This window comes from Pungitius pungitius, chromosome 20 (genome assembly GCF_949316345.1).
Source record: "Pungitius pungitius chromosome 20, fPunPun2.1, whole genome shotgun sequence".
NCBI lineage: Eukaryota > Metazoa > Chordata > Actinopteri > Perciformes > Gasterosteidae > Pungitius > Pungitius pungitius.
In genome coordinates, this window is record NC_084919.1 from 15,908,480 (window position 1) to 15,935,031 (window position 26,552).

Sequence of the window (26,552 nt, forward strand, 5' to 3'; positions counted from 1 at the left end):
TACCAGCTGGCCATTGGTTAGATTTCACACTTGCTTCATGACGCGGTCACGCAGGGTGATCCCACAGCGTTTTCATGCAGCTCGAGTTCCCTGTTAGGGAACTGTTTATATATCCTAAAGACTAATTGTATCCACAATTTTTTTACCTAGTGAAATTGGGAAAGTTATATTAGAAATGTTTGCATGCATGTCTGTTTATGACAAGGTAAATACAGTTAAATTACCCCAGAATTTCTAGTTTATTCCCGTTTTTTACTTTTTATTCCTGTATGTTCCCGTGGAAAGTTTCCAACTATGAATATTTCCGGAATTTTGAAACCCTGGTATCCGCAGTAATCTTATCAATATCAGCTATTTCAGCTTGCTGTTTGACATATTATTCACTGTTTCACTTTTTTTATTTGACAAAATACAAGGAATCAAATGATTAGGGTCAGTGTGGTTGCCGATGCTGATGGCTACTGTAGGGAGTAAAGGGTGGGCTAACTCTGTATGCAGCTCAGTAACCACCCTGAATACTGAATATCAAACGCCTCCCGCAGACGGGCAAATGGTCATTTCTAATGCAGTCGTAATGGAAATGCTGATTTTTGTGTTTGCACTGCACTCGCAAAATAAAACAAACAAGAGCACACTGCGTGGATTTGAAAAGAATCAGGTTTAATCCCTAGGAGGAATTCTGTCATTTACAACTCTAATAAATGGGCCAAAAAGGCACATCTTCAATGATTAAATGCAGCGCCCCCCATTCTTCAAAAATTATGAAAAAAATAGGGTGTGTTCAGGGCGTCAATGTTTACACATGCTATATTCTGGTGATGGCAGACCTAGCCATTTGGAAGTTAAATATCTGCCAGATTAAGCCACACCACTTGCGAAGTTAATTAGCCCATATCTCATCAAAACAGTGAGTTATCAGCACCATTCTGATATATCAAGGGCACATCGAACCAATAATGATCCACCGGAGGTTTGTGTGTTTTTACCACAAAATTCGAAATGGCGGAAAATCTAATTAGGCGCATTTGCATACCATGATTGATATTTTGTAGAACATGTCGAAGAGCACCTTCGCAGCGAGGACCCTAATAATAATAGTTCCTTGAAATACAATAGGTTCCTTTACGATTAGTTATAGCGAGGACCCTAAAAATGTTGGAAGATTTTGGTAAGTGGGTCTCATTGACTTTTTTTTTTAGAAGAGAGGAAACTGCACATATGTGTTGAATTTCAAGTCAGTCGGAGATACGGGGTGATGTCACTGGCTATTCAAATCTTAAATCAACTATTTATTTTCATTCCAAAATTAAATAAAAATACCAACTCTTTTACCTAGATATGACTAGATATGAATGCCATATTCCGTCGGTGTTTGGGTTCTAATAAAGTCCATAACAGTAATAATAAACCTTCAACTCTTTCTGCAGGGTCCTCGCGCGCACACGTTATCGGGGCTCGAGCCCTAATGGACTGAACTGGACTTTAAATGTGAGCATACACGTCGTTTTGCTGCGTCTCGACGCACGTGACAAGTGTTTCGGATGTACCCCGTTTTGACCAATCCGCTCTCTTTCACTCAACCGGAAGTTGTAAGCAATAACATTTTCTGAAAGCAACAGGCTCAAGCAGCGTTTCAGCAGAACCGTTTGAGTCGTTGGATTTACAAAATGAAGCACAACTCGAACGTGCCGGCCTTCCTCACCAAGCTGTGGACGCTCGTCGAGGACGCCGACACCAATGAGTTTATTTGTTGGAGCCAGGTAACGCCAACGTAGCAGCTGCTTTTCTTTTTTAGCTAACGTTCGTTAGCATTCCAGTTCTGAAAGCTAACACCAAGCAGAGCACCAATGTCTAATAAACAGTGGGAGTAGCTGGAAGGCAACGCTGCAAATGTAGCATTCCCTCCGCTAATAACGGCCAGCTAGCTAGTTTCCATCTGCAAGCTTTAGCTGCAGCTAACTGTCAGCAGACTACTAATGGGTTCCCTTTAACTGTGTAACGGCAGCTCGCATGCTGGGCCACATCCAGGCCGCGCAGCATGTCAGCTCAGCTGTAAACAAGCTATGTGTGCTATCTTGTGAATTCACGGCGGTGTTGGTTGTTTTCAGGAGGGCAACAGTTTCCTTGTGTTGGATGAGCAGCACTTTGCCAAGGAGATCCTTCCCAAGTTCTTCAAGCACAACAACATGGCCAGTTTCATCAGGCAGCTGAACATGTGTAAGACTGCTTTAGTCAACTTTGTTTTTGAGCCAGTTACTTGCTTTGCAGAACCAGGTACAACTGCCACTGTCCATCATATTCCAAGTAGTTCTTTCTATTGGTTGTCTATACTAAAGTGTAATATGGCTGTTGTATTTCAACAGTCCAAGTGCATGTGGTCCAATACGGTATTTAACCCAACTGACGGCCCGTACCAAAAGATGGTCTTTCTACTAACGTATAGGTCAAAGGAGAGCGCCACACAGGAACACAAACCCTCTAAAAAATTCACAGCAATATAACCAATTCTATTTTTCCATGAATTCATCCACTAATCCTCGCCGCTCTAGACCTAGGCTTAGTTGAGGGTAATTCAGTTGCATAGAAAAAAACTATGGTATCCACAAAAAATAACATTAACAATTTAGCTGTTGCTCCGTTATTTGTCAGTTCAGTGGCCCAGTACGGAAAGTCTAATTTGTTTGTAGACATGGGATAAATTATGCTCTTAAACTGACTGAATAATGACAAGCCTGATGCAAGATCGATGATCAGACACAGACATATTTCACAGGATGGAACAATGGATCAAATCAAGCCAATAAAAAGTTTTGTTGACATCGTATTGTTTTAAGTGGTTATTTTGGAGACCGTGGTATGGTGTTGGATAGCACTAAACAAAAAATAGTATATTCGTTTATTTGATTTGTCTTTTTGACATACACATCCTGGTGGCCCAAATACCAGATAAATGTATTTTTATTTATTTATTATAGCTAGTGATGCAAATATTTATCCAATAATTTGCTGAGCTTCTCGCTTGCAAAACAATCACCTGACTCATGATAATCCATTTGTTTTTTTGTGACTCCGTAGCTTGTTTCTTGCTAGCGCACTACTTGTAATCGCCTGCCTGCATGCTGGCTGTCCTCCCCTCTCAAGGAATAGTGTGGTCGCACACGCTCTATATTTCGGCTCCTACGTGTCGTTTGACATCCGTTTCATACACACAGATAACACATACAAACTGGGTCAAATTTATATCTGTTAAATCTGTTTTTTTTGTTGTTTTTTTTGCTAAGATGGATTCCGTAAAGTGATGCACATTGACACAGGAATCGTGAAACTAGAGAAAGACGGCCCGGTGGAGTTTCAGCACCCCTACTTCAAACATGGACAGGACAACCTACTAGAGAACATCAAGAGGAAGGTGGAGTCATCTCTGTGTATTCTGCATGCTCACATTCACTGAGGTTGAACAAGTCACTAGTCAAAACCACCGTCATCTCTTTGTACTTCAACAAAGTTAGGACAGAGAAAAGATGATCGCATTTTGAATTGTAATCAGTTTTTTGTCAAGTAAATTTGTTCTGAGAATTAAAAAAGAATTTCTGCATAAAAACCTTTGCCCACCGTATCTGGTTCCTTTTCTCATTTGCTGGCAGGTCTCATGTTTTGTGCAATATTCCTTCCATCACACTCTGGCTTCCAGGGTTAAGATACTGCAAACCCGAGATTTAATTGTAATTATGGTCCGCCAGGTATCCAACACTCGACCAGAGGACAACAAGATTCAACAGGAAGACCTGTCCCAGATCCTGGCGACTGTTCACAGCGTTCACAGCAAACAGGAGAACATCGACGCCCGGCTGGGAACACTGAAGAGGTGAGCTTAAAGCTCCTTCTAATATTACAGCTTCAACATTACTGCCCTAGTAGGAAAAACACCTTCTGAAAGACGAATCAGATGTCCTTTATTAGCTCCCACCATTTTCATTTAACACCAATTTAAATCAAGCTACAGGAACTCATGGAGACTCTGTTGGTTACTTACCAATCCGTCAACGTTCTTTTTTCAGGGAAAATGAAGCTCTGTGGAGGGAGATCTCCGACCTGCGACAGATTCATGCCCACCAACAGCAGCTCATCAAAAAGGTGAGTACCACACCAACCCATTGCATTAACAGCTTAAAGTGCAGCTTTACATTTTACAGCTTAATACATTTTACAAATAATCTTTTTTATTTGTGTTCTTTAAATATGGAATATACCCAGTAATGTTGTTAAAATAAGATATCTGTGCAAAGTATATGCTTTTCCTGCATGACCTCTCTGCCTGTTTGCATGTCATAGCAAAAGAGGCGGGTCTAAGAAGCAGTTTAGCCAATTACTGATAAATGAGTCAATCAGCGTCCTAAAATAGATTCAGCCTCGGGCCGTCGTAGGGCTGAAAAGAAGCCCTTCTCATGAAAGAGAAGCCGCACATTTGAAGCTTCTGTAGAAGCTTCTGCTACACTTGTAAGAATTAGCTTCATAGTGCTAACCACGGATTTTGCTTTAAATCAATGGGGACCTGAAGCAAAAAAATAAAACGATAGAAAACACTGGACACACACGGATAAAGTTAACATTGCTACCCACTCGCTGGTGGTTTATATGTATATTAGTCACACACACACACACCGTGTCAGTTTGGCCGTATTCATTTGTCCTGTTATTGACGCGCCTAATGCACAACCTATAGAATTTCTTAATGAGGAAAGACGCTACCAAACCAGCGGCAGCTGAAACTCACTTGGGGACATTAACTGAAAAACAACACGTTTAAAGTAATAGTGCATGTTTGTTACCCTTTTTTGCGTTGAATCACAACGGGATGTATGCTGAAAGTGATTAGCTGGCCCTACCAAAAAACAATTCCTCCAGCCACTGGTGGACTATGCACGCAACATGTCCCAAATCATGGCATTTGGTGCCCATGTCTACTCTTTAGTGGCATTTGACTAATTACCTGAGGAAGGGACATCTGATGTTTGCATCTGAGTGTTACATCCAGATTTCTGTTGAATCTCTGAGAGTCTTCTCTTTTCAGCTGATCCACTTCATCGTCACATTGGTTCAGAACAACCGCATCCTGAATTTAAAACGCAAAATGTGAGTTCACGCGGAAAAGAAAAAAAAACATCTTTTTGTTTTTGTAGTCTGTTTTTGTAGTTTTTGACTGCCACTGTAGAATGACTGCCAAGAATAATCTATTTCATTTTAACGTCATTGTTATGTTCTGTCATAGTATCATCTACCGTCCCAGCGATTCATACAAAGCCTTGCATGTTTGAGCTTTAATTGTTGTCTTTTTGACAGGCCAGTTCTTATGAACAGCAATGGAAAAAAGCCCAAATACATTCATCAGATCTACGATGACAAAGTGTGTGAGGACCAGGTCAGTAAACTGCAGTCTCCAGTGACGTAAGCGGGGGAGAATTCGATATAGTGCACTCCCGACGTGATCGCTGTCCGAATATAGAAATCCTTTTAAAGAGCTGATAAGGATTATGCAACGTGTTGCCTGATCTTATTCTTTTCACTGAGTCCCGTTTAGATGTCTGTAAACAGTCTGAGCGGCTCGACGGGCTCCATGGTATCGGATGACGTCATCATCTGTGACCTGACGGAGAGTGACTGCGAGGTGGCGACGGAAGTTGCAGACGGTTTACCCAGAGCCCACGACCAAGGGTGAGACTGTTTACCTTTTGACTCCTCACATAACAGCAACACGGGCTCCTGCTTTCTGATGGCCAAACTGCTCTCTATGCTCTCTGCAGCTCTGATTGCTATGCCAAAGAAACCTTTCTATAATCCGTATCAATTCACTTCAACGCATAATAATAACAGTCCTTATACAGGTATATTGGGAAAGAGCTAAAGGTACATTCCGTGCGCTATTCGATATACATCTTTGAACGATATTTATAATTCTTTCACCAAACTACCGAAGAACTTCTGTGGGCAAGTCAAAGTTTGTCTAATGCAGCCTGACATGAACATTTGTGCTAAGCCAGTGGTCACCAGGTGCACACAGTCCTGCTCAGGGTGGAAGTCAGAATCATCTTTGATGGACTTTGACCGTTCCCACAGGTTATTAAAGCTTTCTTAAGGTGTGTGGCCATGAATATATTCACTGTGCTTATCATTATTTATTTATTGTAAAGCGCCGCTGACTTCATGAGGACCAGGAACCTAAACGCAACACTTTTTACTTTCTGTTTACTGTTTACAATGCTTTTGACATGTGAAATTGCTTGTCCCAACAAAAGAGACCCCTTAAAGTCCGGAGGCCGAGACGCTTTAACACCGTCTTCTCAAGACGTGGCGTGTGACCTGGTTGAAGTGCGAGTGTCTCGTCACCAGAAAACGGAGCAGCCAGGTCCACATGAACATCTCTGCTGGCTGACCAGCCCCGAGCTGTTAAACGGGTCTTCATCTCCACGCACATTGTTTCTGGAGTTCTTTAGCCTGCTAACAGTTAGCTAAACAGACAGCGGTCCGTATCGGTGACAAGAACCACCGCTGCCCCCCCAGTGAGTGAGCGTTCTGGGTCCGTGGATGATGTCATCATGACACGTTAATAACCGCTGTACTAAGGCTTCTTGTTTTTAGCCAAAAGGTGAAATGACGCTTGAGTTGCAGCCTTATTTTGAGAGGTGGGTTTTGTGATAAGTGACTGCTGATTGCGATCGATGGGTTCACAACCACTGCACTAAGCAATTTCACTGTGGAAAATACGTTTTACTAGAATAATGTTGACTCAATGGTTTTCTACAATTTACTAGAACGAGATGTACAATCCTTTCAAATGGAAATGACCAGTGTAAAGTGTTCAGCAAGAACGATAATGTCCACTACTTTAAAGACTTTAAAGAGATTGCCAGTACGTGAAATATCCAGCAGCCTTTGTTCTCAATGAAAGCGTCGTCCTTCAGCGACATGGACATCGTGGAGGTGGAGCTGGACAGCTCTGCGTTGCTAACGGCTGAGTCGGACGCGAGCGCCTCGGCCGCAGATGACGTCAGACACGCGGAGGCCGGACGGTCAGCAGACGACAGCGGCGCCCTGCAGCTCAACAAAGCCTCCGCTCTGAGTCCGGAGGACCCCCTCAAGATGATGGACTCCATACTCAATGATAACGGGGCGATATCGCAGAACATCAACCTGCTGGGCAAGTAAGTATAAATGACTGAAACCCAAACGTCCCTCCCATTCCATATATAGGCGTGTCATAGTTTAATTTCATAGGAGTGGTGTAAATATGAGCTGTCTGATTGGTGCCAGGGTGGAGAGGAGGTTAGTGTGTAGTCTGCATGTTCTCCCCGTGTCTGCGTGGGTTCTTTGCAGGATCTCCGGCTTCCTCCCTCTATTTCAAATTAACCCCACAGGATTAATCCTCCTGGATTGGATTAAATGCCAATCAGATCCTATAAACTGGTATTTCAAAGCAAATCTGATCCTGAAAATTCAGATTGGGGAATCCGATCCGGACAAAAACTGCTGTTGAGTATTTCAAAACTTTAGGGTAAAATCCTCTAGGACTAGTTTGATCCTAAAAATCAGGAGTACCCTGATCCCACCTCAGAGGTGGATTTGAGGGAGATTACATGTACGTGTAAGTTCTTTGTTTGAGACAGATAAGGCTACACTGCTGTTTGATCAATGTTTATTTTAAGTTAAAAAAAATACAACGTATTTGTCTCAAACAATTAATACACATCAACAAAGGCCTCCCCTGAAAATCAGTCAAATGTATTTATTAACATGCATTCAGCACACAAAGGGTTGTACCATTTGGAGCAGCTCTGTTTACTGGCTGTCTTCTCCTTCCACAATCATCTGTAAAGAAATAACAATAATAATGTTCTAGGGCTGTTTCCTAAAAAGATATGAATTATATTCCATTACATGTCATTTAGCTTTTATCCAAAGTGATTTACAAAAATTAAATATCAACCATACGGAAACAAACTCGGAAGAACAAGAAACAAAGTGCAATTTCATCAAATAAGACGATTTGTTATAGATAAGAGCCATTAGAAGAACAATTAAAGTGCTACGGTTTGTTAGTGTTTTAGTGAAGGCAAAGTTTTGAAATAGCGGGATAGATCAGGTTGATTATCCGGATCATTCTGATCTGGATTACTGGCCACTGTGGATTATGTTAATTGGTGACTAAATTGCCCGTAAGTGTGTGGATGTGAGTCTGAGTGGTTGTTTGTCTCTGTCAGCCCTGCCATTGGGGGTTTTATAGGGTTAAAGAATTGCGACGGTCTTATTTTGTTTTGTCTTTCCAGCAGCTGGCTGTAAATAGATTTAGCATTTTCAAAGTATGCAGGATCTGTTTATGTGACACACTAAGCTCTCAGACAAAGGGATTGTGACGATTATTAACCTGCACATTGGAAAGTCTGATTAAGAAACATCGTATGCATTTTTAATGTCAATCACTTAAGAGAATTAACAGGCTTTATGTTTTGTGAAACTGTCAAAGACATTGAAGGATTTACTTTTGAAAAGTAAGCGAAGATGATGTGCCAGTTGTACCTTGGAGGCATAGATGTATCAATACAGATTTCCATATACAACTCTATGCATTTATATCTGTATTGTTTTTTGTAAATACTTATGAAGTTCAAGGTGTTGAAACCTTCTCGTAAGTCTGCAGCCTTACAAACAACAAAAGTCCAAAGCAAATCCAAGGGGTAAAAGATTTTCTGGGTTAACGTCATGTAAACATTTGTGATGTGATTTTTTTGGAGGCTTAGTCGCGTTGTCAGAGTTTAGTAATAATTTAAAAACCCAGATATTGACTTGGCAATGAAGGCATGTGGACAGGACACAAAGCCCTTATTGGTAACGTGTGAATGCTTTGTGGGGAGTGTAGCAAGTGATTTTGGAGACCAATTCCTTCATTTCCATCTTGCAATCATCTTGGAATGTTTTTTGAAACCTGTATAAGGCCAACAACCACAGATCTAATACGGCCTTGCACCGCTAGTCTAACACACTAGTAACCGCTGTGCATTCATACAGCCAGGGGGGTCTTGTGGGGGCGCCACGTGGTTTTTGGCTGTTGGTGGAACACTGTATTTTGTGTGTGTGTTGCCAGGATGGAGCTGATGGACTATCTGGACAGCATCGACTGCAGTCTGGAGGACTTTCAGGCCATGCTTTATGGAAAACAATTTGGCTTGGACTTTGATGCCTTCGAGGTGAAATGAATGACCCTTAACCCTTTTTAGTGTCCCCTGACACAAAGGCCCATTAAAACATGAGAGCAGTTAGAGCATGCAGGGGAGGTACAGTAATGGTCAAATTGACTAACACATGCATGATGAACAATAGCTCATGTGGGAAAGGGAAAAGGTACCATGGTAACAAGATTGGTGGCACATAATCCTCATTTAGCTGACAGGTTTCTACAAAGTGACTTCTGATAACTGCATTCAATCAAGAGGGTACAGAACCACAACAACAAGAGCCAAAGTATTGTAGGGAAGTGCCACAGTGCTAACTAGTGGTTTAAGTTTCCCACTGTCCTGTGGTATTGGTGACTTCATCTCCCCATTTAGCAGTCTGGAAGTTGTTGAGTGGTTAGGCTCTTTGTGAGGGAGCAACAAGCCGAGGCAGAGCAGATTCTGGATGTAGACACCCGGTCTGTTGGCCCTGGTAAGCAGGTACCAGTGTTTTGAAAAGTGACCAATAACTCCTGTCATTGAACATAACGCCGGATCTATACTTTAATCCACCTACTTGATGTCAAAGTGGGCTTCTCATCTTCATCATCCCTTCTGGGTGACTTTTGTTTCCAGGAAGGCGTGTCCTCCAAAGAGAGCCCGACCCCTCTAAACCGAGGCAGGGCGGATGAAGCCAACACAGGTAAGTGAGCGCTGGCACCTTCAACACAGTAGGCGCCACTTCCTGAACTCAACGGAATGGATGTGCGTGCCTGAAACTTGAAATAAATGCGCACAAGCCGTCAGGGGGGCAGGGTCACCCTGGTAGGGAGGGGAACCCCTGTATTTACACTCCTCTGGTGTCGTGTCTTCAGATAAGCAGTTGATCCAGTACACATCTTGCCCCCTGCTGTCCATCCTCGACGGCTGCATTACCCACCAAGAGCTGGATCCGGTTCCCAGCAGCAGCAGGTCCTCCTCCTCCGCCCACCTCCAGCCCCCCCCCAGCCCCGAGGCCTGCGTGGAGGCCGAGCCACCCACGGAGCTGCTGGACCCCGGCCTTGAGTCGAAGCAGGCGGCCCGCAGCTCGCTGATCCGCCTGGAGCCGCTGACTGAGGCGGAGGCCACAGCCGAGACGCTCTTCTACCTGTGTGAACTGAGTCCCGCTGGAGCGGAGGCAGGAGCGCTGGACAGGGACGTGGCGTCGTAGGCATTTCTGCCATCGGGAGAGAAGCAGAGACGGAACTGACTGAAACACCAGGCTGAGAATGGATGTAGTGACTCCCATGTACGCATTTTTACATTTAAGGCTTTTGCATTTATAATAAGGCACATTCTCATCAAATGTAATTCTATCAATTTTACAGTTTATACAAGTTTTGCGTCCCCACTTCGATAGCAGTCCAACTGTGCTTCATGAAAGTACATTAACAAAAGAATTCTAATCTAACATGGAACTAAGAAAGCAGTGGTGTTTGATCAATAAATACTCTAAAAATGGCCTAAATGGGTCTCATCCAAACGATTGTAGGTGTACTGTTGCCTTTTTATCATCAGCCTTTGCATGGCGGTAAGAGCTGATTGACTTTTAATGTTTTCATGAATGCAAAGCTCTCAAATGTATAAATGATGCGGTTTGCAGCTTAACGAGAACACGCAAGCTCACTTGGTCTCCTCTTCATCATCTTCACGGTCACTGACCAACCTGTAAGGACACTTGCGACCTTTTTATTTTTGTATTTATTTTGTATTTGTGTTTTAGCTCTTGCTACGTTTCTGGTCGGCTCCTTAATAAGACATCTTAGTCACACTTCTCAAGGATTACACATCAGCCAGAAACATGGATTCAGCCCATTTTGTTCATTTGTTCAGACCCAGCAGGGACTGGTGTGTACTGGACTCAGTGCTCTGATCTGTAAACGAACTGCAGTGCACCTTTGTTGTGGTGAAAAGCAACATCCCTCTTTGGGTTGCTCCACACTTTACATGTCAGATACAGGTCACATGACTTCTGTGACAGGGTCACTTCCCACAAGCGGTCTGTCATTGTCGCAAGTCTTGCAGGTAGAAAATAAAAGCAAATGTTACAGTGCTCATTTGTCGTTTATTGCTTTCTCATTGGGAGGTTTTATTGTCTCCAACTGATTTACACTCAGCTGGCAGATAAAATAATTCTATATGTGCTGGCAAACTCAATATCCTCGATCCAGGGAGGGGGGGGGTTAGATTTTGGAAATAAAACACTCAGCACTCCTTTTCCTTCAGTTTTATTAAACGAGTTATAATAGCACAGGAGAGACAATCATACAAATGCAAACTAAACGCTACCACATCATTTATCGAGTTTTCAATTTTCTGTTTTAAAGTTCAAACAATTAAAATCAGAAGCTACACAAACAGGAGGGCCTTTTGTCCTGTACGAGCTGCAGAGGACACGTGCAGCCGGCAGATCTTTAATACGTGACAGCAGAACACTGAATACTGTGAGCGTGCACACACAACGCTGCTAGCGTAAGTTACCACCTCAGCAATGCTCACACACAACTGAATCCAGCAGAGGACGGCGGCGGCCGTCCCCACGTAACCCTGCAGTCCGTGGAGCCGTCACCGTCCTCACGCAGGCTTCAGCTAATGTTCACATTCGTTTGAGAAGAGGAAAAACATGCAGCTCTGCCTTTTGAAAGAACAACATGGGACGTATTTACAGAGGCAAACGCTATGGATGAGGTTACTTCAACAGGTCGGCACTTTGCAGCAGAGGAGCCAGGCTGCAGTCAGGGCTGAGAACGTGGATAAGCCCACAGATCCATAACACCCCCCCCGGACCCTACGCCCCCCCCCGGCCCCTCTGCTGCAGAACGACCTGATGCGCGTGGGGGCTTGCTAGCGACGTCTTTTTTTGCTCAAAACAAAAACACAGGTGAAGCAGAGCATGTGGGTGAGCGGTAGAGACCGTTTCATTCAAAGTCTCTGTTGACCAGAACCAGCGGGGCCACCAGCGTCCACACGTACAGGGCAATGCAGATCCAGCTGGAGGAGACCTTGACCCACACCGCCGGCCACTTGCTGGTCATGGCCTGGTAGTTGGAGTCAGGGCTGTGGGGGGGGGAGAGACACAATAGGTGATTTACACTCAGCAGGCCTCCGGTCTCTGTTCTCAGACCAATATTGTTGACGTCATCCAAAAAACAAAAGGTTGATAAAAAATATTGAAAAGGACCCTTTAACCATCAATTAATATTGCAATCAAACACGAAATGTTTTCAGTCTGAGATTTACATGGGGGGGGGTATGGGGCGAGCTGGAGTGCAGACCCAGTTCAAATGTGATTTCTAGCTTGCCCTCATTGCCCCAATATTCACTCTTCATGCTGCATTTCAGGCTAAAAATGGCAGGGTACAAAGTCAAACTCCAATGAAAATCTGAGGACTTATTTCTCGGAAAGGAGAAGGTGCAAGTTTTGGAAATCGCCGATAGTTACAGTATTTGAAAGTGCAATAATGGTTTAGAAATACAACTACTACTAGTATTTCTACTGCTATCAATACTAAATGACTCAGTAGAAGTAGTTCTAAAGATACAACTACCAGTGACAGTAACTGAAAGTACTTCTCTTACAACTTTAACAAAAAGCACTACTGGTATTTCTACTGCCATTAAAAACAACAACTAATATTACTACAAATCCTACTATAACTAATAGCATTAGTACTACGGCTGATATTACCAGTACGACTACCACTACCATAATTACAGCTAATATTACCAGCCATTTTTTAAATTCATCTCAGCTTTTCTTCTTTCTGTATTTTCAGCAATTTTCTGAAATGAATTCTTAGCTTTTAGCATTCAGCACTCTGTCCTCACAGCTATTACAGCTCACAATGCCGCCCGTTGCAAAATGTTGGTGGCGAGTATTTTTTAACACTGTGTACCTCGTCCTACTACAGTTCACGTCAGTTTGATAAAGTAGGCTGAACAGAGACAAGAAGAGCGACCCTACCTGTACCAGTTGGTGAGCGTCATCATGATGTAGAGCGACGCCAGGAAGAGCATAAAGTGGAAGAAGGAGTAGGAGTAGGTGACGCCGTCCCTCTCATTGTCCACTGCTCGGCCACCTCCTCCCTCCTCGAAGCCGGCGGCCGTCGGCCCCTCCTCGATCAAGGCGGACTCGTCGCTGGTCAGGGTCAGTTTGTTCACCTGAGTGTTGGACGAGTTGCGAATGCTGATGGGAAAACCAGAGAAAAGACACTGAGAACACGCCCGCCTCGTTGGACGCCACCACAAGCTCATAAGAAAGAACACGGCCTTCCTCACCTGGAGTAGAGGACACACATGAGGAAGAGGATCAATCCTACGATGCCCTGGGCGTCCCACCACTGGACCACGTTGTCCTGCCCTGCTGGACTGGTGCTGTTCAGCCCGATAATACCCAGAAGGCTCGGGTTGCATTTCCTGTCTGTGAGCCACAGGAAAAGTTTCAATTCATGCTGTGTGACTGATGGATGACTGTTCATCATTTCAAAACAATAGAAGACATATAGAGCCTTTAGTGACCAAAAGTTGATGCATATACTAAAATAAGAGGCAGTATTCCCTTAACACAGTAGCGTAGAAATATTTCTCGTAAATCTCAATAAAATCTAAATCCAAAGCTGTCTACCCGTGCAGGGCATTAACTTTTTATCTAGTTTGTTATAGAAAAACAAGTTTCATTACAACATTTACACTCTGAGCAACTTCAAAGTTCAAATGTATGAATGGGATACCACCAGAAACATGGTTCTTTTATCTGCTCCGATATCGCTGATGTAACTGAGATATTGTACCGGGCTCATTGGTCATGGCAGACCAGGTCAGGTACATGGTGTACAGGGTGACCAGGGAGGACTGCAGCAGGCCGGACCGGGGCTGGGACTCCTTCACACAGAGAATAAACAGGCACTATTCAGGAAAGACAACAGCTGAATTCTGGCTTTAAGTCCCAGACATGAACGTGAAAGACGACCTGGATGGGAGGCAGGATGGACAGGACGGAGGCCGCCACGCACAGGAGCATGTTGATGCTGATGAAGACCTTGTTCTCGGTGCAACCGTCGGAGTGGGTGTAGTAGACGTAGAACATGACCAGAGACACCAGAGACAGCAGGTAGTTCACCGCGGTGACCGACAGCAGAGCTGCGAACACACAGTAGCAGAGATGCTCACGAGTCCCAAAGCTCGAGTCCGAGTCGAGTCTGAAGTCTTTCGAGGACGAGTCTCAAGTTGAGTCTGAAGTCACCGTGTGTGCGACTCGAGTCGCACTCGAGTCCCCATCTCTGCACAGTAGCAAGAATAAATGCTACAGGACCATCTGAATCCAATATGGTCTTTAATCTAAAAGAGGGTTCCCCTCACAAAAAGCAAACTGTTTCTGCATGTCGTCAATCGAGACTCCATTTGCCATTTTCTTGTCTGCGTCAGAGCAGCATTTTTCGGCCATAAATGGCCATAAGAACACGTCACCATACCTGCGTACCAGCAGCGAGAGTTGCCCTCCTCCATCTTCTCCACCCAGGACTCGTTCCAGGAGTGGGCGAAGTCGATGAGCAACACCAGCTGGATGAGGATGAAGCAAAAGGCTCCGGCCATACCGATGTAGAACCACACTGTGGGCGACAATGACAACAAACCACAATGAGGACATCTCCATTAGTTCTGTGCAGTTTTACTCCTGCTTGTGAGGACAGAAATAATAACCCCAGTAAAGAAATGATGTGGCCTTTTCTTGTGGAATACAGTAACGACACAAATACACTCACCGGCCACTTTATTAGGTACACCTGTCCAACTGCTCGTTAACACTTAATTTCTAAGCAGCCAATCACATGGCGGCAACTCAGTGCATTTAGGCATGTAGACATTGTCAAGACAATCTCCTGCAGTTCAAACCGAGCATCAGTATGGGGAAGAAAGGTGATTTGAGTGACTTTGAACGTGGCATGATTGTTGGTGCCAGAAGGGCTGGTCTGAGTATTTCAGAAACTGCTAATCTACTGGGATTTTCACGCACAACCATCTCTAGGGTTTACAGAGAATGGTCCGAAAAAGAAAAAACATCCAGTGAGCGGCAGTTCTGTGGGCGGAAATGCCTTGTTGATGCCAGAGGTCAGAGGAGAATGGCCAGACTGGTTCGAGCTGAGAGAAGGGCAACAGTGACTCAAATAACCACCCGTTACAACCAAGGTGGGCATAAGAGCATCTCTGAACGCACAGTACGTCGAACTTTGAGGCAGATGGGCTACAGCAGCAGAAGACCACACCGGGTGCCACTCCTTTCAGCTAAGAACAGGAAACTGAGGCTACAATTTGCACAAGCTCATCGAAATTGGACAATAGAAGATTGGAAAAACGTTGCCTGGTCTGATGAGTCTCGATTTCTGCTGCGACATTCGGATGGTAGGGTCAGAATTTGGCGTCTACAACATGAAAGCATGGATCCATCCTGCCTTGTATCAACGGTTCAGGCTGGTGGTGGTGGTGTCATGGTGTGGGGAATATTTTCTTGGCACTCTTTGGGCCCCTTGGTACCAATTGAGCATCGTTGCAACGCCACAGCCTACCTGAGTATTGTTGCTGACCATGTCCATCCCTTTATGACCACAATGTACCCAACTTCTGATGGCTACTTTCAGCAGGATAATGCGCCATGTCATAAAGCTGGAATCATCTCAGACTGGTTTCTTGAACATGACAATGAGTTCGCTGTACTCAAATGGCCTCCACAATCACCAGATCTCAATCCAATAGAGCATCTTTGGGATGTGGTGGAACGGGAGATTCGCATCATGGATGTGCAGCCGACAAATCTGCGGCAACTGTGTGATGCCATCATGTCAATATGGACCAAACTCCCTGAGGAATGCTTCCAGCACCTTGTTGAATCTATGCCACGAAGAATTGAGGCAGTTCTGAAGGCAAAAGGGGGTCCAACCCGTTACTAGCATGGGGTACCTAATAAAGTTGCCGGTGAGTGTATATTAACATGCAAAATAATAGCACCAAAAATAACCCTTAATAAGCCTTTGAGCTAATTACGGACTGGAACAGTTACCAGTAGTGAAGGGACCTTCTGGGATGAAGAATGATCCGATAGTGATGCCAGCAGCTGCAGCAAACTTAAAGAACCAGAAGCTGGAGAGAGGAGTTATTGTTTAGTGCTGCTGTCAAAAAACACCAAAACATCTGAGAATGTATCGCTAACACTTTGGATCCTGGATTATACCATTAAGTAAACATCTTCTGGTCCGTTTGCTGGACGCTGACTCACCCGTTGTGCAGCGCCGCTCTGGGGTCGTTGCTGCTCTTCACTTTGATCATGAGCAGAGAGAAGAGCAGGAAGAACATGGCCATACCGAAGCAAACGCGGTACACAGCCTTGTAGCCGACAAGCACGTCGCAGTTCACGTGGCCCTCCACACCGGGAATGGACGAGCCCGACCCGCCTTCACAGAAACCCGGAATCTAGGGAGGCACAAGGGGACGGGAGCTGTGACGGGTTTCTGGCTTCTCTCGTCCCTTTAGAGGAGCCAGGCTAATAAGCTCAAAGTCAGATTGAGGGTCTCACGTAATAAAATATCAATGTTTGATAAAGTTGACCCAGGTGCCTCAAAGCTTTGGCCATGCCAATCAATCAACTTTCAAATTGTTTTTTGTTATTACTATTATCATGATTATATATTTCCATACAATAAAGGACAGTATTCATTGTGCATCACCTTTCTCAGCGGCTGTAGCTCGGATTCACGAACCGCTGAATGGATTTCATTTAAATGTTTCTCATGTGCAATTGGTCTTTCTTTGTGGCCAATTTGCAAAGTACCGCTCTGAACCAAGCCCGGTCCAATATGCTGATAAAGGCCACATTCTTTTTATGTATGTATTTATGTAAATCTTGTTAAAAGGCCCATCGCTATCAATTTTATAAAAATGTAATATTTAATGGCTTTTTGTGATTCAATGATAGAGCAAATTTCAAATTTTCCAATTTCTTGTTAAACGGCTCATTTTAAGAATTTTAAAATGAGCATGTGATTCTTAGCAAAGGACATCTTTATAAGGAATAATCTTTAAATAGGTGCACCAAGGTGGCAGATGACCAAATTTGTATCACTGCAGTGATTCATTGTTAGTTAGCTTTGTAATTTTCAAATAAAATTGCTTGCCAGTACAAATGAATAAACAGATCAAATAAAACGTGGATCATCTTCATTGTAATAACTGTGACTTAAAAATAAAAACGGTCCTCTATAAGATACTTAACTATTGGAATGGAGCTCTGACCGTGTTTGCATTCATTTTAGTGTCCCCATAAGACACAAGTGGATCCTTAAAAGCGTGTGTGTAACACAGGTACAATTACATAATTCCCATTATTCTTGTGTCTTTACACTCAATAACTATCCAGCTTCTAGCACTGGCAATTGGCTCTGTTGAAATCGATACCCCACCGTTCATCCCATTACGTTTCTTACCTTCTTGAGCTGAGCCTCCATGCCGGGCATCAGCATAATGCAGGCGAGGCCCACTCCCAGCAGCAGGAAGAAGGCGTAGATGAGACGGGTCACCGTGGAGTTGTTGCCGCCGGGGCAGCATCGACACAGCAGGCAGGGGGCGCTGCCGCACAAACACGGGATCTGCGCATAGACCGACATTAAATGACCAGGTCACTGCCCCCCTGCCCCCCCGCCCCACATGTCTCAACCTGCTGACACCCGAGCGCTGTTTACATGGCCAAGATGACGCAACAGCTGGCGATGACGTCAGAGCACCGCCTGCTCAGTCTACGTAATCGACGTGTTTTGATTACCATGTTCACCATCGTGGGAAAAGTACAGATACTGAAACGGGCCGGAACGGAGCGACGATAATTATGTAACGTTCGCCAAGGCCAACGGTCGATCTACGTGTGTGTTGAGGGCCCGCTGCCCAACACAAGGCACGTAACTACCACAACACAGCCGTCAACGTCACTAACTCACCTGGTATTCACCAAATAGAATACCCGCTAGTGAATGCTAACTAGCCTCGCCGCGTTTGTTTATGGCCGCGGCCGCTCGCGCCATTGCGCAGTCAAACGCCACTAGTCCTACGCGCCGCTTCCACTGTACACGGACACCATGAAGGACACTTACCCAGCTCGCCATGGAGCACAATCCCAAAACGGCCCCCATGATGGCGGATGTCTTTCTTCTCTTCTAGTCGGTCGTTAGATGGCTGGTGCTTTCTGCTCTTCCAGAAAATGGATGATGAGCCCCACCGGATTTCTTCTTCTTCTTCTCCTCCTGATGGAAGGTGGAGGAGCTTTGCTGCCCCCCACAGGACCCAACCCGCTCCATTCCGTCTTATCAAACTGGACCTATTCGCATATGGAGGACAACAAATGACTTAAGTATGAATAAATAAATGCTTAAATAAAATAATAAATACATCAATGTATTCTGTATTTCTACATTTCTGTATTTCTTCATTTATTTATATCTGTATTTCTGTATCCGTATGTAAATGTGGGCCGAACCTCATTCTTGAGCAGGATTGATCAAATAGAGGAGCGAGTAAATAACTATCGCCGTGAAGAGTGATGTATTAATACAAGATCACCCTCCTGTACGGTTTGCTAGGATTTATTCAGGCAACAAGTTTCCTCTGCAACGTCCTTATTGTTTACTGATTACAGCTTCTCATCTTCACTTTCTAGCAGAGGTTTCAAAACGGTTTGGTCCATACGAGGGGATCTGTTACAGCAAGTATGTTCAGTGTTATTTGAGAAAAATGTCTATAAATAATGTTTAAAAGTTAAGTAAAGCCTGTTTTACATATATATATACACACACAGTGATGTCAGCATTATTATTATTATTATTTTTATTCATGTGAAACAGAAAGGAGTTTGGGAAATAAGAATGCAATTCAACACAGATTTCAGATCTATTCTTAATAAAAGCATTTATTTAACTTCCCCTGCATCATGCAGCTGGTGACACAGGCATTTACTGGAGCACATCTGATATTAAGCATTCAGTTTGTACAAAGACATCCAACACATTGGAAAGGGGGCCTTCAGCGTTGCAACCGAATGACAGGGACCAGAACACCAGGCTGACGATGACCACACGGTACAGTTAACTCAAACCTCCATGTGGACCTGCAGTTAAAAGGATTCAGGTTAAAGGTTTTGTTCAGCCAAAAGTTTATGTTCTTATGGTCAACATTTCTACAGAGCGGAGTTATTTTCAGTTAGTTATTTATATTTTAGAACCTTGTTGTAAATATAACTTGTTGTATAACTTCCTTGGATTCTAGATGAATATGAACAGCTATGACAACAGAAAGAGATGGATTTCAATCCAAGAGAGCCGATGAATTAATAAATAGGGAACAGGGAGCTACGATGTATAATAATGTCTCTAAAACACTGCTCCTTGTTTGATCACAACATTTTAGCAAGTGCCCATGATATGCAGACAAAAAATGTACAGGTCTCTCAGTCCCTGCAGGGCCGTGATCCTCCTTGTGGCAATCGGCAGTAATTCGGTGGCAAGTCCTGCGCAAGCGTCACAGCGGCGCGCTGAGCCCCCCACACGGACCCCACTGACATGAGATCGAAGTGGACAGTATCTGGTCCAAAGCTAAAATGAGCCCCTGCTCTAAGAAAACGAGGGCTCACATGTCTCAAATATAAAAATAAATAATTAGAAACGTATTAATGTCAGCTGACCTGTCGTACACACAACGGCTGTTTTCTAGGAACACTTGGCTCTGCCCACTCAGCGTGCCGCTGTGACGCTCGCTCCGGACTTGCCACTGAATTACTGCCGATTGCCACTCACTTGCCTTTGCGTGCCAGAGCCACAAGGAGGATCTCACGGTTTCTCCTCAGTCATGCTTCTGATACCTGCACATTGGAATGAACCTTGCCCACATTATTAAAAACATGTTTAATGTTAGATATGGTGAGGTAAAAATAAAATGACTGAATTAATTCACACCTGTACTGAGTCCTGCTGTGCCTTGTGTTCATGGAGACTCCACACTTGTGGGGTGGACTGGTTTCCCTCGGTACGTAGTCGTAGCAGGTCCAGGCATCCTGGATAACCTGAAGGTGTTCCTGTACGTGGGGAACAAAGCACCAGGGCAGCATGGAGATGAGTTTTGTTGTCAGGTTGAGAAGGCCTTTTCCCTCAAGGTAAAGATGTAGAAGAAGAGATCAGCAAGAACAGCCATCTGAACTTCTCTCCAGACCCTTTCTATCCTGAATGGGAAATAAATAATTTAATACAATTGCAGATATTTGTTAATCTTTAAGAGATTAACAAATATTTGTGTTAATCTCTTAAAAGGGATCAGATGACTGGCTGCCACTGACAATCTACTTTAGCAAAGCTTCTCCTTCACACTTCACAATAGAAATAAAATGTATAGTTAACACTGTTGGTATCTCATCTGATCTGAATCTGAGCACAAGTAAATAACTAAACAGATAATGACTACTGCCACTTATCTTGTTTACGTGTGTGTGGTGCATTCAAGGCCCAACCTCCATTTGGTATCCAGTGTTGGGATGTTTCTGCAGAATTTGAGTCCCAGTTTCATCCAAATCTTTGTCTTCTAATGGAGTTTATAGGTCGTGGACTCCGGTCATCAAAAACGACAAGACAAAAGTCAGAAGAGTCAACAAAAGCGATGTGACATGACTCAGTACAAAAACCACATGTTGATCACAAGTCAACATTGATCTGTTGTAAACAGTAGTTTAACTACCGGTCCGGACTCTCTCGTCCCACACCCTGAAGCATTGTGCTGACCAGCTGTCTCCTGTGTTCACCGCCATCTTCAACACCTCCTTGGTGATGTTCCAGCCTGCTTCAAGGCCTCCACCATCATCCCTGTTCCCATGAAGCCAAGGATCACAGGACTGAATGACGACAGGCCGTCGCCCTGACCTCTGTAGTCATGAAGTCCTTTGAACGGCTTGTCCTGTCCCACCTGAACACCCTCACCGACGCCCTCCTGGACCCCCTGCAGTTCGCCTACAGAGCCAACAGGTCTCAACATGGCCCTCCACTTCGTCCTCCAGCATCTGGACTTCCCAGGAACCTACGCCAGGATCCTGTTTGTGGACATCAGCTCTGCCTTCAACACCATCATCCCGTCTCTACTGCAGGACAAACTCTCCAAGCTGCACGTGCCCGACTCCACCTGCAAGTGGATCACTGACTTCCTGTCCGACAGGAAGCAGCACGTGAAGCTGGGGAAACATGTCTCTGCCTGCCGGACCATCAGCACCGGTTCCCCCCAAGGCTGCGTTCTTTCCCCTCTGCTCTCCTCCCTGTACATCAACAGATGCACCTCCAGTCACCAGTCCGTCAAGCTCCTGAAGTTTGCGGATGACACCACCCTCATTGGACTGATCTCTGGTGGGGATGAGTCCGCCAACAGGTGGGGGTCTGACCACCTTGTGTCGTGGTGCAGCCAGAACAACCTAGTGCTCAACGCGCTAAAGTCAGTGGAGATGGTTGTGGACTTTAGGAAGAACGCAGCCCCACTTACCCCCCTCACCCTGTGCGATTCCCCAATCACCACTGTTGATTCCTTCCGTTTCCTGTTCTCCATCATCCCCCAGGACCTCAAGTGGGAGATGAAAATCAGCTCCATCACGAAAAAGGCCTAGCAGAGGATGTTCTTCCTGAGGCAGCTGAAGAAATTCAACCTGCCAAAGACGATGATGGTGCACTTCTACAAGGCCATCATCAAGTCCATCCTCTGCTCCATCACCGTGTGGTACGCTGCAGCCACAGCCAAGGACAAGGGCAGGTTGCAGCGTGTCATCCGCTCTGCAGAGAGGGTGATCGGCTGCAATCTGCCACCTCTCCAGGACTTGTTCGCTTCCAGGTCTTTGAAGCGGGCCTGAAAGATTGTAGCTGACCCCTCTCACCCCGGACAGAACCTGATTGTGCCCCTTCCATCCGGCAGGAGGCTGAGGTCCATCAGGACTAAGACCTCAAGCCACACTAACCGTTTCTTCCCTTCGGCAGTCAGGCTCATCAACAGAGCCCGGGCCCCCCCTGACTGAATCTCACTGTACATACACTTTGTCACTTGTCACTTTCTGTTTAGCTGGTGCACTTTATCTTTATTTTTAATTGTATCTTTTTCAATTTACTAACCCATAGCATATATTTTATTATTCTTTTATTTTATTTTTATCTTATTGCTGCACTACATTGTCATTATTGTACTGTCTTCAGTCATGCACCAACCGCCAAGTCAAATTCCATGTCCAACATATGATGGCAATAAACGTTTCCTGATTCCTGAACATTGAGATTATTTTATAGTGTTAGTCTGAACCCAGCTATGTGCTATAGAAATGAATGAAATATAACTGGAGCTTTAACTTGAACCTGCTGCCTAAATACATCTGTCATATCTTTTTACATGTCATTAACATGTTAAAATATTTCACTTTTAATTTATGTTTCTGACTGCACCATCATCAGGGTCAAACTGATGATGGTGCTTAACTAAAAATGTGTAAAATCGGACCACATTCAACTTCATTTTATCAAGTAATGGGGTTGCAAATTATCTGATATACTGAAGAGTTTATTCCATGTAAAAAGTTCATAAAAGTTACGATCAGTAAACATTATGTACATTTGCAAAACGATATACAGCTACTTTTAAAAGATGGTAAATAAAACACTTGACCTTATTACCTTATTCTGTACTGCTGCTGCGCCATGTTGCCCCAAAGGAGAATAAAATATACGATGGACGTCCATCGGTCGCTCCTCTGGTTCCACATCCATGTCTTCATTGGGCTGAGACAAGTCCTCTATCACTTCATCCAGCAGAAACTGAAGCGTCTCTTTCTTAACGCGCTTTTCTAAATCGTTTGCTAACGATTTGAAATGGTTTGAAAACACCATGTAGCCAAATGCTAACAGCTTCTACCGAGGAGCGAACTTCAAGACAGAAGTAGTACCCCAGGAGCAATCACACTCCTCTGACCAATCCTGCTTTAGACAGAGGTTAGGACCGCCCACCTCGTTAGCATCCAGACACACGCATAAATACATGTGTAAATGTAGAAATAAATGTATGATATGTATTTGTTTATGACCTTTTTTTAAATCAACTTTTGTTTATCTATATATCTCTCACTGTCTTTCATAATTATTTCCAGAGGTTATCAGATTTTCAATACTTGGATGTAAAGCAAGTTTCTTTCGACACAATCTTCAAACTCAATATTTTGACATTAAATGGTTCATCCTCTTGCGATTGGAAAACTCAAAACTTTTTAAAATTGGACACTGCTCACAAAGCGGGTGGGACTGGGTGTTCTGACAAAGAAGCTTTATTTTACAATAAGGAACATCTATGTAAGCATATACACAGTAAGCCCGATGCATTACATCAAACAGGATACAAAAGGCAGTTGAAACAGGAGCATCAAAAAAGTCCCTCATAAAGAATCCAGACAGCAGAACAGTCATAAAGTGAATAAATAAGTAAACCAAACCAAGTGAACAGTTCAATAACCCTGTTAAGTCTCTCCTGTAAATCGACAAGAACTTATATTGCTTTTAGGTTTCAAACACAATTAGGATTTAAATAGGGGTCAAATAATGCTCCTCAACCTGGAGTACACTTTTCTTTTAAAGAGGAAAGGAACCATTCAGTTGGATTTGAGCTGTAGGGCATCTCATAAATTTGTCTCATACAAATCAACACTAAGGCCACGACACTCATGTTAATATATCTGAAAATGTGGAAAACATAGTTCAGTTTACAGTAGTGATTTCCGATTGGCCGGACCACAGTGAAATGGAAAAAACAAGGATGACATAACTAAACATCTCCTGTTTTATTTTTTATTTTACCTAGCAAACAGCAGTTTTCAAAGGATTATGGTCTAATACGACGTCAGCGTATCACACCTCCATTCTGTTACTGATCACTGCATCAAATTAAAGCCAAAACCAGTAACACAGCCGTGTGTGCTAATGGTCATTAGTTAGATTCAGCTTACTTATTGTTTTATGTCTTTTGTGGCTCAGATGGAGCGTTGTCCAGGCTGACATCATACAACATCATAGTGATCATCAGCGTTATCTATGTTTAGGAGACCAAAAAGTCTGCAATGCAAATGGACTTTTGAAGACTAGAGTTTACCAGAAAGGTTGAGTTTAATAGAGTTGCCCAGTAGTTCAATCATTTTACTATGAGAGTTGAATTTAATCAGCAAGGGTGTTCCATCTGTGAGCCATGTAATACTGTCTATGGAAATATTGCTGGTAATATATTACTTTTAGAGCCGGTGGGTGTATTTCCATTCACAAATTGGATTGTTAGATTTCCAAATTGTGCATAAACGCCTCAGTGTATATCCAGATAACTGAATGCAAAAAAATAAATAAAGAATTAATACGCAAGCACCCACCTCCCCCACCAGACAAGACTACTCTTCAAATATTTACATTTCTCATCAGTTGAAGGATTCATTTTCTCAAGATGCTCTAAATGCTGTCTACTGGTATACATACTACAGAATACTTTTTTCAGTGTAAACGTTGTCAAACTTAAATATGATAGGTATAAATATGTTTGTAACAGCCTGCATTCATTACATGATGAAGAATATTTAGATATCAGCGTAGCTTTGAGTGATACAAGGATGGTCCGCCATTCATACTTGATTCCCTGCTATTTAAGTACTAACTGACTCAGATCGGCATATTATCTACTGAACTCATATTGAAGTTAGATTTATGAACACAGTAGATTCATAGAACATGTCAAATTAAATGAATACAGTTTTATAGACGAGTGAAGCACAAACATTCTTTACAGATGTAAAAAAGATAGATCAAATACGGTAAAAAATAAGATACCATCTATTTACATGAAGGATGCCTCCTCACGGTCTTTGACCTTTGACCTCAACAGTTTCACTCACTTGGTTATTTGTTTTTACAACATTATGTGTTAGGGAGTCTTACCTTGGTCTCTGAGCAGGTGGAGACTTTGTTCCTCAATAACGGCCATTAAATAATAAGCAGGACCTACCTGGGTAATTATCTGGCTGCCCTGCTCAGGAGACCAGGTACGGCCGCCACATTTCTTCTCTATACAGCTTGGGCAGAAACTGGAGGCTACATCTCGCCTGACAATTCACCAGCCTGACAGATTAAATTCCTTGCCAGGTCTTAGACTACGTGTACGGGAAGGTCGTCGCCTGCTTCGGGACCCAGGCTGCTGTAGGTGACGGAGGGCTCCGGGACTCCGAGCGAAGGCCGGTCAGTGGCCGGCTGGCAGCCGGTGTTCCTGAAATGCTTGTAAACGCGGGGGTCCTGAGCTACGTAGGTGGACGTGGTGGCGTAAAGGACCAGGCCCAAGATGACAACGAAGAAGGACAACAAATAGAGGCCAGAAAACTGCAACACAGAGAACAACTTAAACATAGAAGCTGTAGTTCTACACTTTATGCTGGTTTAGTTTCTCCCTATACATTCAGTGTGTAATGATCAATGACAGGGAGACATGATATCTGTGTCCTCAACATAGCTGTCCTAGCCTTTGGGACCCGTTTAAAGCTCTTGACTTGAGTTTCAAAGACAAGACAAATTGTATCTTCACTGTTACTAAAGTCATAGTCATTGACTAAGTCATGGCGATCTACAACCTACGCTCCGAGGAGCGGCCAATGGGGGTGGGTGGTGTAATGTAGTAGTCGGGTGTAGTTCCATTTGGCCGTCAGTACAAAAACGAGTACATAAAAAAACAGAAGCGAGGGAACCTTTACAACCATTCCATACATTCTTGGAGTCAGCCAGGGTTGCTTTTGAATTAAATTAAATGGGTCTGTTAGTAAGCAAGGATCGCTAATTAGCATTAACATTGACCGGTCGATTGCGATCAACCTATTAGGCACCCTAGTCCTAGCTCATCACAGAACGTTCAATGCTTTATGGACAGATGAATTAGCTTTCACTGCCTAATGTGTCGAGAAATTTGCAAACAACAAAATTAAAATGTTGAACGAAATATTTCCATATCAAACACGCAGCCTTCGCTGAAAAAACCCAAACAGGTAATGAAAGAAAAAGAGCAGTTTGATCAGCTTTCCGCTGATAAAGTAAAAAAGTAAAAAATTGTTGTCAGCTCAGGAGATAGCAAGGCACAGGAAGCCGTTCACCGATGGAGAGTATTTAAAAGAATCGTTCATCAAAATATCAGACATCAAAAACAAAAATAAAGTAGTTCAGAAAAGTAGAGATATGCCTCTGCAAAGACTGTCAAGGA

General features: G+C 43.7%; 3 protein-coding genes across 6 annotated transcripts in view; 1 reads left to right on the forward strand and 2 right to left on the reverse strand.

The window, feature by feature from the left end:
* The first annotated feature begins 1,513 nt into the window (after nucleotides 1-1,513).
* Nucleotides 1,514-11,295, forward strand: hsf2 (heat shock transcription factor 2). Of its 2 annotated transcripts, XM_037449331.2 has the most exons (12): nucleotides 1,521-1,760; nucleotides 2,109-2,217; nucleotides 3,282-3,409; nucleotides 3,741-3,865; nucleotides 4,059-4,134; nucleotides 5,072-5,133; nucleotides 5,341-5,419; nucleotides 5,579-5,712; nucleotides 6,960-7,199; nucleotides 9,137-9,239; nucleotides 9,840-9,906; nucleotides 10,079-11,295. In XM_037449331.2, the coding sequence occupies exons 1-12, from the start codon at nucleotides 1,668-1,670 to the stop codon at nucleotides 10,411-10,413; spliced, it is 1,551 nt and encodes a 516-aa protein (XP_037305228.2). In that variant the 5' UTR covers nucleotides 1,521-1,667; the 3' UTR covers nucleotides 10,414-11,295. The 2 variants fall into 2 exon arrangements, with proteins under 2 accessions (XP_062415466.1, XP_037305228.2); XM_062559482.1 differs by lacking the exon at nucleotides 2,109-2,217 and having other exon boundaries at nucleotides 1,514-1,760.
* Nucleotides 11,296-11,454: 159 nt separating this feature from the next.
* Nucleotides 11,455-18,537, reverse strand: serinc1 (serine incorporator 1). Its single transcript, XM_037449335.2, has 10 exons — nucleotides 18,377-18,537; nucleotides 17,717-17,878; nucleotides 16,513-16,706; nucleotides 16,297-16,376; nucleotides 14,714-14,851; nucleotides 14,212-14,381; nucleotides 14,033-14,123; nucleotides 13,521-13,662; nucleotides 13,207-13,428; nucleotides 11,455-12,299 (listed from the first exon to the last, which is right to left on the reverse strand). Exons 1-10 carry the CDS (start codon nucleotides 18,413-18,415, stop codon nucleotides 12,161-12,163), a joined length of 1,377 nt encoding a protein of 458 aa, XP_037305232.1. The 5' UTR covers nucleotides 18,416-18,537; the 3' UTR covers nucleotides 11,455-12,160.
* Nucleotides 18,538-19,170: 633 nt separating this feature from the next.
* The window catches only part of slc35f1 (solute carrier family 35 member F1), a 32,855-nt gene continuing 25,473 nt past the window's right edge, over nucleotides 19,171-26,552 (reverse strand). For 2 of the 3 annotated variants that reach the window (XM_037449344.2, XM_037449343.2), the window contains exons 8-10: nucleotides 20,779-25,684; nucleotides 20,231-20,349; nucleotides 19,171-19,386 (exon numbers count right to left, since the gene is read on the reverse strand). In XM_037449344.2, the coding sequence (XP_037305241.2) occupies nucleotides 25,457-25,684 (228 nt within the window). In that variant the 3' untranslated portion in view covers nucleotides 19,171-19,386; nucleotides 20,231-20,349; nucleotides 20,779-25,456. Of the gene's footprint in view, nucleotides 19,387-20,230; nucleotides 20,350-20,778; nucleotides 25,685-26,552 lie in introns of those variants that run through there. The other variant, XM_062559483.1, reaches the window with a different exon arrangement.